The following is a 14,100-nucleotide window of genomic DNA, read 5'->3' as shown; positions in this document are numbered from 1 at the left end:
TTTTGACAATTATTTTTATCATCTTACGGACGTAAGCCCATACGCGCAGCCACACGGGCGTTGGGCCTTGGGCTGCGTTGTGTGCATGTATTTATACCAATGCTCTAAGAAGAATGCATTTTACCACTTTGACGCGGTTGTCATTTAGTCCATGTCGGTAAAGGTTCATAACTCTTTTTCGCATAATAATTACTCATTCCTTTCCTAAAATATTGCCCAAAAATGGATATCCCTGTTTGTTTGTTTCTCTCGTATCTTATTTAGTTTGTGGTCCCACATGTCTCTCCTCAGTCACACTCTATTATTTAATCTAACTAAGACAAATCTACCTACCCATTTACTTTTGGATTATACCCAATTCTTAATAAATTGAATTTTTCCTATGGGGCAATCTTGTAGGGACGGTGGGAGTATACATTTTCATTATTTCTCTCCTACTTAGCTATTACTCTCTCTCCGTGCTTTATTGTTTGCTTCATAGGCAATATGTGCTTTATTAAGGCTTGAATTTTTTTTTTTGTCTTTTTATGGGTGTATGCAAATGGGGTAAATGACAAGGACATATTACCATGTAAGGAAACGGGGTGATCTTTAAAGGACAAACTAAAATAGAATGTGAGACACATAATAGGGACGGAAGGAGTACCCATTAATTTATTACATCTCTTAGGGTGTACATTTTTCACGTTTTTTCTTACACTCTTTCATCTACTCAAACTAAATTATACATTAAATTAAAAAAAACGGTGGAGTAATTTTGGTGGGCCTGGTGGGTTGAAGAAGCACATGCGTGTTGGATTTTAAAGTTTGTCAGTTTTACTAGATTTGTAATTTTACTCAAGTTTAGTGCCAATTCATAACTAGTATAAGTGTAATATTTAGTGTGCGTCAGTCAATCTCCCATAATTTGTTTGCCTTATCGATTTCTAAATTGAGAATTCTAAAGTGATCCTCCTATTGAGGACCATCTTAGTGTTTTTTTTATCTTATTTTATTACTAAAATTTCTTTTTCTTATTTTGTTAAATAATTTGTAATATTCAAAAAAAAATTCCTAAATTCACATATTTTAGAAAAAAGTAATTTCCCAATAATTTAAAAACAATAATTAAGTTAATTTTATAAAAAATATAAAACCCACCCGCCAACACCACCACCGTCGCCGACCGGAACTTTTAGTGTTTGTGTGAGAGCGGGCAGAGGATTTTTTATTCGACACGGAGGGTAAAGGAAAAATACCGAGTCCTGGTAGTTGAAGAGGGCGGACAGGGATAGAGGGAATAGGAGGGGAAAAGGCAGAAGGGCAAAGGGGAGGAGGATCCGCGGTAGAAGATAGCCGGGAAGGGGGGGAGATCGGCGGCAGAAGGTGGTCGGGAAGGGGGGGAGAGAAGGGGCAGTGGGTGGTGATATGGTGGTCGGCAAGGGGACTAGGGAGAGATTGAGGAGGCGTATCATCGGTGGCCGCTAAGGGCGAGGAGCTTGTGAATAGCGAACATGAAAGAAAAAGAAGCTTAACAATTACATTTTGCAATTTTCAACTCTTCTAATTTGATTGTAATGAATGAGATCCATGGTCCGATACCCGCCAACATCAATTTTCAACTCTTTTTTTTCCGGTTATACATTAAACAATTTAATTTAAGTTAGCTTTGGATTCAAATAATTTAATTTATATATATATATATATATATATATATATATATATTTTCAATTCAACTCTTCCTCGAAACTTTTAGGTCATGGAAGTTACTGGGTGTACACTAGTGGAAAAAGGGTCATTTGCAACGCACATTTAAGTGCATTTGCGTCGCACATTGTGCGTAGCAAAAGCTCTCGACGCAAATGACTAAATGTCATTTGCGTCGCACATTTGTGCGACGCAAATGACCCTTATTTGCGTCGCACATTAAGCAAATGTGCGAGGCAAATGACTTTTCAGGCACCATGTTGAAAAGTCATTTGCCACGCACATTAGCTTAATGTGCGACGCAAATGACTTTTCAGGCGCCAAAAAAATAAGTAATTTGCCACGCACAATAGCTTAATGTGCGACGCAAATGACAATTTGAGCGCCCAAAAAGTAAGTCATTTCCCTCGCACATTTAGCTAATGTGCGACGCAAATGACTTTTTTGGCGCCATGCTGGAAAGTCATTTACATCGCACATTTAGCTTTTGTGCGACGCAAATGACTTTTCAGTATGACAAAAAAAAACTCATTTGCCTCGCACATTAGCTAAATGTGCGATGCAAATGACTTTTTTTTTAAAAAAAAAAAAAATTGTAATATTTTTATTTAGCAACTTATTTCTATGTAGCTCGAGTAATCGCAGTACATATAATACATATCCAGATCATAAAAGTAAAATTAAAAGTAAAAGTAAATTAGATGGAAATTTCGACAAAGTCTCCTTTGTAATTAGACCCTTCCCGATACCGTGAATGATATATACCTGTCACAAAAGTTTAAGATCCAATAAAAGGCAAATTCGTTATAGATCAACCAACTTGTTGATAACCTAACTACACTTCAAACATAAAAATTTAAGTTAAATATTACAACAAACTATCTACCTAGCTAGAGATCGAGTTCAAATTAAGTCCAAGACTTCATCAACAACTTACAAGAGCTCAACTACCTTTTATTCAAATATGGGTACAACAGAATGTCGCAATTCTTCTTCACATCCTTCCAAACTAACCAGATGTAACCGAAGGGGATTGTATGCTTCTTACCTCATCAAATGATCACCATTCCATTAGTTATAGTAATGGATACTTGCTGTTATGTGCAAAACGGGCCTCTACAATTAGAACTGCTACAAATTAATCACACAACAGTGATCAGAAAAAAATCCAGCGGATATTTTAAATAGTAAAAACACCACATTTAATCCACTATTCTTTTGTACTGGCCAGATTTCACAGATTAAGTGAAGATTACAGTTTGCTAGTGAAATGTGTGTGGATTACCTTGTTGTATCTGTCCACTGAATATGAGAGTGTTCCTCAATGCCTAAACGCTTTTCTAAGTTAGTGCCCTTCTGTGTATAGAGCAAAGGTTTGCTGCATGCATTACTGATCACAAGCCTGCGAAAAAGTAAAAGAAATTAAAGATAAAATAGACATAAGCACTTCATTAAAAAAATAGACATGAGCACTTCAACCTCAGCCAGTTGCACCGCCCTGGACCACCCGACCTTTTGAGCAACCAATTCAGCACTTGCTTTTGCAACATCATCCTCCTTTTGGTTCTCAAATATCTTAACATCACTCCTTACTTTGGCCTCTTCTTTTTTCCCTTCTCCATCCCTTTGTGTGGCTATGATCTTGGTTTCTACATCAATTTTTGCTGCATTTTGTGCTGTTTGTCCTTGTCTTAGCTTTGCTCCTGATTCACCCTTCATCTGGGCCTCTGCAACATCCACCTTGAGATAGAAACAGGTTACAAGATCAGTTCAATCTTACTTCTCTTATTATGATTCATAAATATCAAAGTTTCAGAGAATTTGTCACCTATACTTGTAAATTTCTGCTTTAACATATGAAACATGATTGTTGCAGGGAAAATCATAACCTATGCATCCTCCAAAATTCCAAATGAATCATGTGTTGCTAAATCTTAAACTCCAATTGTCACATTCTTTAAAAGCCAAATAAAATAAGTTCCTGATGCCTTTAGAAAAACATATTGAGAGGCCCCTCAAATCTAAATAAAGAAACTGTACTTTTCAAGATATCATTATTATACTGGATTCCAAATTCCTTCTTTTGTCAATTAAGATAGACAAAATTCTTGTTGTAAACTCATGCCCTGATTAACTGCCAGGTATTGTGCGTTCTGAACATTACATCAGCAAAACATCAGATCATTGAATACATGGTATATACTCAAGCATGGGTCATTGAATCTCATGTAAATAAAAATGATAATAAGCCTTCTGCACCAGATAGAAAAGAACATCTTAACAATAGCGTATAACTTCAGAATAACATCGTTTCAAGTGTTTCAAACAGATAGAGCAGACACCCACACACAATACCCAGCAGCGCGCATCATGCCTTACAAGTGTTTCAACAATTAACAGGTCAACATAAATAAATTAATATCAATTCTCAGGCAAAGATCAGGACTTTCATTAGTCTTCCTTGTTATAAAAGTTCACAATATTACCACACATCACAATATAACTTGGCTACTCAATTTCACTATGCAATGTTTTCAACTAATAAAAACATCTTAAATTCCACAAATCATTCTTTGGTAAAAATAGGGCGTAGGAGTTTGAGAGTTCCATTCAATTCAAGAAGTGGAAGCCGATACAAGGTCAAAAAATACAAATATCACAACCAAGTGACCCAGTTGAAACGTGTGAAACCCTTATAACATAGTGACTATCGGAACAAATGGGTGACATGCGCTTCTGTTATGTAGCATTAATTCAAATTCTTACCAACCACGTCGCCATGTGATACTTCATTTCAGTAGGTATCTTTCGGTTACCCTTTCTTTCGGAATGAAGGTGTAACAAACAAAAATATAAATAAGTTCCAAGTGTCCACAATTGTAAGCTAGCTAAAAGTATAAATAAGTTCCAAGTGTGTGTCTACAACTGTAAGCTAGCTAATATACTCCTAATTCTTCAGAAGAGTTTCGGACATGAAGACTTAGGTAACATACAAGAATTTAGCAAGCTCTACATTCTATAAGACGACCCTAAATAAAATAAAAATAGAAAATAAATACTACCTCTGCGTGCCTCATCTTGATTGCAATATTTCGTGTGCTCATCAATATCAGCATCACCGTCATCCATTGACAATCTGTCATTATATTTAGACTTGGGGGACACATCCACGCGCGGGGAGTTCAAACCATTTAGTTGAGCAATAAAAGCTGTGATGTTGAGTCAAAAGCAGAACATGTCAATTTAAGTAACGAAAAATAAAAGGTTTTGCTAACTGATAAACATTCTAAGTTACGCATTTTCCAAAAAGGAAAATATAGAGTAGTGCTTCTACTTTAAGCTCCTTAAGCTCCTTAGGCATTTTCTTTAGGGCCACAATTAGCATTTTACAAAAGAAAATAGATGCAAGGAAGGTTAAGCTTCTATCTTAAGCACTGAAATGATGATGCCAACTAATTGAAGGCCCAAACAAGGAAAAAAAAATCACTTTATAAAAGCTAAGGATTCCAATATTCCAATATGCTACATCATGTAAAAGTCTAATTCTAAAGCTAAGGATTCCAATATTCCAGCATCTCTCATAAGCCATAACTCAGTACAGCTTTAAGCTGCTACAATTAGAAGACATCAATTAACAAAGCAACCCATATCTAAACAAAAACAAGCCAATTACTTCACATTTGCAGCATCAAAATTAAAATCATCCATAAAGACCCTAGAATCGAAGCATGCTAGTGTCTAAAATTAACACCTAATTGTTCGTTTCTCAACCATGATAAACCTTAAAATGAAAACCCTAACAGCCATAAAATTAAAGATGCATTTACAAACCCTTATAACATAGTGTCCCATACCGCCAAACACACCAGTTTTTGAGTTTGGTAAGCAACCCTCTGCAATTTAAGCCTCATTACTGTCATAATTAGTTACCAAGTACTCCCTTCGTCCCACAATACTCTTAACGTATTCTAGGCTTTGGACCATACTCTGCCAAGTTAAACAAGACTTTTTCCACCACATGAATACTATTAATCTCTATCATGAGAGTCTTTCTTAATTTTCAAAGAAGTACTCCATATATCTAACTTAGTTTCCACATTTATGCAAAACTTCATGAATTCATAAAACTTCAAACAAACTAACACTTACGAGCCAAATTTGTATTGTAGCTTAATCAACAAACAAGAACAATTCGAAGTTTGAATAAGTTAGAGACCATCTCATAATTTGCTGGAGACCCAAGATTCGACAAATCAATAACAAACAACACACATCTTAAATCAAAATCCTCAAATTAAAGTTCAAATAATCGCAAAATAAAACTCGAATTCACAAACTTACTAACACAATTAAACCCTAGATTCATCAAAACAATATAAAAATGGTGCAATATGAATAGAACATGGAAATCACGGTAATTAGAAAGAAAATATCTCAGAAACAATACCTAGGTCCATTAACGGTGGCGAGGTAAACCAGAGCTCCATCCTAGCTTTCAAAAACCGAACAATACAACCCGCCGATATCACAAGCCATCCAAAATGCATCGAGATGTCGCCTTCTTCGCAACGCCAGAACCTAGGGTTGGTGAGTGAATATTTAGAAGGCAAAAGCACAACTGAATTGTTGAAACAAAGAAATAAATGAGTTGGAGTTTCATGCGGCAATGGAGCTTTGGTAAGAATGAGGTTGACAGAGAAAGAGAGGAGAGGAGGAAGTTGTAGATCTATCAACTCCTCGGTGGTATCGAAAGAGTTATACAGAGTAATTGGACCATTGCGTCACACAATAGTAAAACAACGACGCACATTGAAGATAAGCTGCGTCGCATATTTGTTATTTTGCGAGGCAAATGACTAAAATCACTCTTATTTTGTACTTTGCGTCACAAGTTTGTAAACCATCGACGCAGATGATCTTTTTTTTACTGAAATTGCATATTTTGCGTCGCTCATTAATATGAGCGAGGCAATAACAATGACGCAAATAGACCTTTTTGTACTAGTGGTACGAGGAAGAAGATGATGAATAGTGCGTTAAAATGGAAGAGAATGATGACAAATTGTTGATTATATAATTAATTATAGAAGTGTGTCTATTACCAAACATGAGGTTGAATATTACCAAACAAACCATAAATATAGTGAAGATTGACAATGACCATACATAGTACTAGACATGACCAAACCTATTAAACACCGAAAAAAATGTCAACATAAATCACAAGTTTGAGTTTACGTTCGAATACGTGACTTGGATCTCGAGCACAAGATAAAACTGAGGGGAGAATCAAGAAATTTGAAAATAAAACGAAAAATAAAATATTAAAAACACTAGTTACAAAAAGAAATAAAAATATAAATCAAAGTCCAATATCCACCGATTATTTTATCTTTTGAAAAAAATATTGCATTTCGCACAAATCAAATCAGTTTACATGTGACCGAATAATCAATCTACAATTTACTTGAATTTTGACTCAACTTCATTACGTTTAAATTAGTCATCAATTAATCTTTAATATGGAGTAGTTGATCAATCGATTTGCCGTTTATAGTTCACTTCGATTGACTATTAATTTCCTATAGTTTGTTTGACTAATGATAAAATTTGAGCTTAAATGAATAAAAGTTGAGCGTAATTAAATAAATTTCTTAAATGAATAAAGTTCTATGAATACTTAGGACGGACTTAAAATTTGATTTTTTTTAAAGATTATATTAGCACAGTTCGTAACTAAATCGACGAGTAATAAAGTGAATAAAAATTAAGTTTTATGTTTTGAACGTATATTTGGAATTTCACATACAATATAGGAGTGAGATAACACCCATAACAATATTGTTTGAGTTTTTGAACAACAATGGAAATATTGTACGAGTTTATGAAATATATATAAAATGTATTAGACAATGTCCAACTTTAGTTTGGTACATAGCCAAAAAAAAACTTTTTAAACTTACCAACATCAATTTTTACCTTCTTTTTTTGTTTTTACATTAAACATTATAATTTAATTTAGCTTTTAATTAATTCTTGTTATCTCACTTATCTAGATAAATCTAAGGATAGCTCCTTATTATTGTTGGATAAATGTTTCCACAAATATTTATTAATTCTAGTAGGTAGTTTCAGTAAGAAAAATCGATTAAATGTGGTGGAATCAACGCATCCTAACACATATAAAGCCATGAACTTGGTTTACTATTCCTGTAACTGTTAAATTACTATAATACCCCACGTTCTCCTTTGTTTTACGTTTCAGCCTTTACCCCCACTCAAGTGCCATGTTCGTGTTCCCAGTGTTTCACCTTCCTCCCCTTTTCCTCTTCTGAGTCTCTGTAATTCATCCCCTCCTCTTTCACCTGCTTTGGATTCCTCCCTCATCTTTCTACATCAGATCTATTTTCTCTCTCCTCTAAGAAACTTCCCGATCATCTGGTTCTTCCGATTATTGTTGTAGCACCTACAATCTTTTACTCAGGTTTATTTTATTCAATTTCTCTCTTCATTTTCTTGCATTTTATTTCTTTCATTTCATGATAATCTCTAATTTGAGTTCTAGATTTTATGATTTCTTTTCCAAATATCTCGAAGGTGTTATCTTTTAATTTCAGAAAATTTATGGTTGTTATTTTTTAACTTGGTTTTTTTTGCATTTTGTATAGACGGTCACTCTTGAAGCCCAGATCTGTCGTAAAGGTGAGCATCTATCTTTTTCGGCCGTTTATTTTCATAATCTTTGAAATTTTGCAACTTTACGATGGTGAATTCTGATTTTGGAAGTGATTCCCCATTTCGTTGTTTTTAGTTTAATTTTGCGTTTGACTTTTCATGGTTTAATTGAGGGTTTGGAATCGAGGGATTGGATTAAGGTTTGTGAACATTGAATTATACTATAAGATTGTCTATTCATCACTCCACTCTTTCGCTTCTATTGTTGTAAGTTTACGTGATGTCGTTGTTGTATCGGTTTCAATGGATTATTTGAGTTGATTCAGTGATGTATGTAGTTTTGTCTTGGTATATTTGTGTTAATAATTAAATATCAAGTGCCTTATGTAACCGTATTGAAATTGAAAAACATGTATATATTTTGCCTTCGTCTTGGTGAGTAGATTCGTTCCTCGCTTTCCAATTTTCGGTGAAATGTCAAAGTTAATAGGATTATCTATTATTCTGAATAAAGTGCAACTTCTGATGAGTGGATTTTACCAAGAACGATCCTCGAAGCAGTGATGTAGGACTTGCTCAGAAACAAAGAGACAAAGCTATTAAACTTTTCTAACAGAGTGCAAGTAAGGATGTGATTATGTGAACATTGTTCTTTCTAGCTAAGATATAATTTCCAATTTATGCATTTGGTTCAGAAGGAAGTCCAAAAGAATATGTAGGAATATCAGATGTTGATGGTTGTGGTACTTTTGTGCATTATAATAGTTCATTGGTGCACCCTTAAGTCTCTTTCTTTTTTTATTGCATGGGGATACTGTCTATGATGAGGTTGTCCTAGGATCGTGGCAATGATGGGTTGATGATGGTGTCCTATGTGATGGTTCTTTGTGAAAAATGGTAATTTAGGCACTGTCTAAGTAGAGATTAATCCTGCAACTGTTTTAAGATTTATACCAGGGTGTATATCTTTAATTTTTTTAGAGTAATTTCTATTGGTTTAGGGAAACGATGGAGAACTTGTGTTGTCTTTGAGTTTTAGGTTTATGACAAAGAACATAGGTATGTTGTTATGCATTTGAACAGCTTTGAGTTTTGGATTTACTGGTGTCCTTCACAATTGAGTTTAGAGATTAATGATAAGATCTTGCTTTTCAATGTTTATATTTACTTCAATTTGGTGGAATTTTATGGATTAGACGTAATTTGATTTGTTATTTTGTGGAGGGTTCTTGCAGTCACATACGAGTTTGGGAACTGTTATAAGAGACATAATATAACTGAACAATATCTTGTTTTCCTTCCTATCTGTTGTTATCAACAATCACCATTTGGTGTAAGTGATATGGAGTTTCGTTGGAGGTGTAATTTTATTATTTTAAGTATTTAGTTATAATTTTAATGGTCAGTGCTTGTTGGCCTGATGGGTAAAGATTTTTCTATTATTTGAGATATTTATATATTTTGTTTGAATTGTATCATATGTATATTGCGTGTCTTTCCACATGCATAATTATTTTATAATTTGATAAAATATGGGGATGGTGGTTCAAGAATTTAGGTTTTACTTAGAGGTGTAGGGTAATATCTCAAACATTCACCGATTGTCGATGTAAAAGAAAAACTCATAGCTAGGGTATAGTTTCTCTCTATGTTACTTGGACTTGATTGCACATAAATATGTCATACTTCGTATGTGCAAAAGTATGTCTAGCCCAAATAATTTATTGATGGTCATTGTCTATGTTGGTTATAGAAGTTGGAGTGTTAGTGATATCTTGATTTATGAGTTTGTAAATACCAGGAGCTACTTTTTGCTGTTGGAATTTGCATTTCTTTTGAAGAATCTTCTGTGCATAATTTCTAACTTTGAAACTTTATAGTTTGTTCCTTAATTTATCCAGAACATTTCATCAGTTGTAGTTGGATTTGGTATTACTGTTGGACCACCAGTTTGCGTCTTTGGGTCATTTACTCCTATTGCTGATATATCTTGAAGTCACAGTTGACATGATATGGTTGAAAATTATCTGAATTAAGGGATCTATTTGAAAAAGAACCTTATCATAGATCAAGTATTCCAGTCAGGAAGGTCCGATCTTATGAGGCATTTGAGTGTTTAAATTTTGTTTTTATCAAGTCAAGCTAAAGCTTCTCTCACTAGAGTCACACAAAAGTGTCCCCTTTGTTTTAATTGCTATTCTTTGTTACAAGTAAAACTTTGTAGGAGATAGAGACTTTGAAAATGAGATACTTCGGAATAAGAGGTACTTTACTGATAAGATGCATGGCTAATTTCTCCACTTATTTTTCTCTAACTTTCAGTAATTCTCTTGAATATGAGAGAAGTGATTGTATGTACTGCCATTATTTTTTTATCAGGCAGTTAAGTGAGAATAGTTTGTCATAAGCGAGAGTCTCTATTTTGCATTTCACTGCAACATTTCTAAAATGAAGTTATGTTTCTGATATAAGCAATACCGAAATTTGGTCACTTGTGGCTTATTTTTCTGCTTTGCTAAAACTAAAATGGTACATCTTAGTATTATATAAGTGCATCTTATAGATCTATATCCGTGTTGATTCATATATTGTGGAGTGTGGACCAGTAGAGCTGCGGTCTATGAATGATTGCCTTTCTTTCTACACTTCTATATTAAATTTATGTTATTAATTGGTAATAGGGTATTACATTACATCATAAGGTGTGGGGAGGCTCTTTGAGTCCTGTTTTATTTAATTATTTTACTTATATTATACGAAGTATTATTTTTGTTCTTCATGGTTTAGAAGATGTTAGTATCAAAGTTCTTTTAACAACCTATACATTGACTGGTTGCATTTCAAATAACTCATCTATATTTTCGATGCCTCGTGTGATTTGCGGGAACAATAGATAAATAGCTCATATATGATTAGAAGTAATGTCACGAGAAATTAGAAGGCACACATAACTACTCAGTGAAATTTTAGTGGAGAGATGATTTCTATAATTTCCACATAACAATTGTGATCAGATTGATTGTGCACTTGATGTATTCAACAATTATATTTACGTATTGGGTTCAGACAAACAGAAATGTGAATTGTAATATATCAAGCTTAACTTGATTGTTTTGTTGCGATATTGTGTTTGGGGTTTATGACAGTAAATACAGGAGATACCCTGTAAGGTAATATAAATGATGGTCTCTTTTATGGAGTGTTTGGTATGCTTAGATTATTGCTTGAATTTGTTGTTTACTTCTTTACCTTCTTATTATTACACTAATAGCTAAACGATGGAAATAGCCTGTGTTAATGTGAGGAGATATTATTTATCAAAAACGCATGGAAAATTTCTCTTTCATTGTTGATTCTCTTTCTTTGTGTGTTCGCATAGTTGAAATTTTGTGAGTTTGGCATTTGGTACAGTTCTTTTGGATTTTCTGGTAAGTAGTCTTGGACGTGCCTCGTGTCATTGGCTATTTAAGCAGACTAATGCACATAGGCCAGAAAATGGTTAGAAAGATCATATAATCCTCATGGCTCGCCATTGATGGCTCAATCAACCATACATAGTGGTGATAGAGGTGATAAGGATTTGTGAGGGTTTGAGTTGGAATTTTGTAGCGATGATGAAATGATGACAGTTTCCAACACATGAATAGTGAATGTATGTTTATGTTTATCTTGTGATGGATGACTAATTTTGAAGTTTCGTTTTAGACAAAAATTAAAGAAGCCCATTCCCTTCCATCACTACATCCCCACCCCCTTTTAAGGAACATGGTTATATTTGACAATATCTTGGCTATGAGATTTGCGTGCCTCCTTTGGTTGCCAACATTGGATTTGAATTTGACTTTAATTGAGTGATTTTTTTAACGTTAATATGTTATTTTGTTTAATCTAAAGGTTAAGTCATCCTCACAAAAAGCTCGTGTTGTGGTTGATGAGGAGACGAAGATGATGGCAAAAAATATTACTAACTTATTGTCAACTTCAAGTCATGCTATTTTTGTAATACAAAATTGTATTTTTTTTTTCCGGCTTGTGTAACTTTCTAAAATTCATTTATTGAAAAAACATTGTTAGAACTTATTTGCTTACATCTTTAATTTAAGAAAAGATTGGTTTTATACAACATAAACCATATTTTTAATCTAAAATAATTACATATTACTACGTTTGCAGACAATGTTTAAATTTGTTATTGTAGCAAGTAGGTATGGTGGTTGGGTTATTTTGTAGGAACATGGAGGAAATTGAAATTCCATGTTTCTAGGAGATATTCATTTTTTGGCTTGTTATTGTGATTATGTATCATCAATAGCACCTGATTGTAAACGTATTTATGATTTTCAATTGTCTATTACATGCAAATCCAACTTTAACATATCATTTCTAGCATTTATCCTGTTTCTTGCATTTACTATATCTTTTATGTAACATTTTACGAAATTACTTTGTATATCTTGGGGGATCGTGCGCTCTAGCACACGGTCCAACAACTAGTAACTTTAAAATTTTAATATATATTTCAAAAATCACATATGATGTAGGAGTGAGATAACAACCATGGAAATATTGTTCGAGTTATTGAACAACTAGAAAACACCATTCGAGATTATGAAGCATATATAAAACCGTCATACATGGAAAAGGAGATTTCAAATCATACGAGTCATGTGTTAGTGTTTAAGTTTTGTTTTATATATATGAAAGTATTTAAAAGAAATAAACATGGTCATAACTCTTGAATTTAAATGGAGTTTAACGATAAAAATATACATTTAAAATGTTTAAATACATTAAAGGTTACCATATATTTTGCACAACCACGTCTCAAGTGTTAGGTTATGATACATATGAACAACATAAATCATGCGGAAAAACCTTAATGCCGAGAATCATATTAATTGCACATAATCATATAATTAGTCTAGGATGCATACACTTTGTAGCGTGCCCTCCCTAGCTGCGCCCAAACCGAACAAGAACAAGTCTTTAGGACTCCAAGTGTCGTCCCTCCGTAGAAAGTCCACAGCACGTCCGGATCCGCCTTAAGATTTACCAACTAGAATCGCCCTTAAGGTACTATTATTTTCGGCTAAATAAGGCAAGAGTTTTGACTGATTTTTCTGCTTAAAAATCCTAGCTTTGAATACTTGAAATCCCGTGTATAAATTTGTGACCCTAGGCACATATTTATAGAGTATGGAAAAGGATTTATAATCCTATTAGAATACCAATTAGTTTAATTAGAATCCCTTTAGGACTCTATTAAATAAATTCTATCTACTAGGATTAGGATTTAATCATAGAACGAATTCCAATAGCTTTAGGATTCGTATCGCACACAACCGCACACGAGCACGAGCACCGCACAGCCCGCGCAAGCCTCGCGGCCCACGCGAGCTGCACAGCTTGCAGCCCATTTGCTCGCAGCCCACAAAGCTCGCGCGTGCGCCATGCCTTGCTGGGTCGGGCCTTGCGCTGGGCCTGGCGAGGCTTTGGCGTGTGTGTTGGGCGCTTGGCTTGCTGGGCGCGGGCCTGGCTTCGTGCTGGGCCTTCGTCTAGCAAGTCTCGTCCGATGCTAATTCGTACGATGCGCTTCCGATTAAATTCCCGATTTCGGAATTCATTTCCGATACGAACAATATTTAATATTTCCGATTCCAGAATTAATTTCCGTTTCGAACAAATATTTAATATTTCCGTTTTCGGTATTATTTTCCGATTCCGATAATATTTCCGATT

At 34.3% G+C, this 14,100-nt stretch overlaps 1 protein-coding gene across 1 annotated transcript; it reads right to left on the bottom strand.

Moving 5' to 3' along the window:
• Positions 1-2,287: 2,287 nt before the first annotated feature.
• LOC110804587 (flotillin-like protein 6) lies at positions 2,288-6,657 on the bottom strand. The gene is made up of 5 exons (XM_022010190.2): positions 6,134-6,657; positions 4,749-4,895; positions 3,166-3,426; positions 2,972-3,088; positions 2,288-2,814 (listed from the first exon to the last, which is right to left on the bottom strand). The coding sequence occupies exons 2-4, from the start codon at positions 4,851-4,853 to the stop codon at positions 3,074-3,076; spliced, it is 381 nt and encodes a 126-aa protein (XP_021865882.1). The 5' UTR covers positions 4,854-4,895; positions 6,134-6,657; the 3' UTR covers positions 2,288-2,814; positions 2,972-3,073.
• Between the last annotated feature and the right edge of the window lie 7,443 nt (positions 6,658-14,100).

The sequence above is a fragment of the Spinacia oleracea genome, chromosome 4 (assembly GCF_020520425.1).
Source record: "Spinacia oleracea cultivar Varoflay chromosome 4, BTI_SOV_V1, whole genome shotgun sequence".
NCBI classification, from domain to species: Eukaryota; Viridiplantae; Streptophyta; class Magnoliopsida; order Caryophyllales; family Amaranthaceae; genus Spinacia; species Spinacia oleracea.
This window is presented reverse-complemented; position numbering and strand designations above follow the sequence as displayed.

What these genes read in the sequence shown, in the direction of transcription:
- LOC110804587 (XM_022010190.2), bottom strand. Translation starts at nt 4,853, where the DNA reads ATGTGTCCCCCAAGTCTAAATATAATGACAGATTGTCAATGGATGACG. An exon ending in TCAAGATGAGGCACGCAGAG is followed by an intron (nt 3,427 to 4,748) that starts GTAGTATTTATT and finishes TTCTATCTCAAG; the next exon opens with GTGGATGTTGCAGAGGCCCA.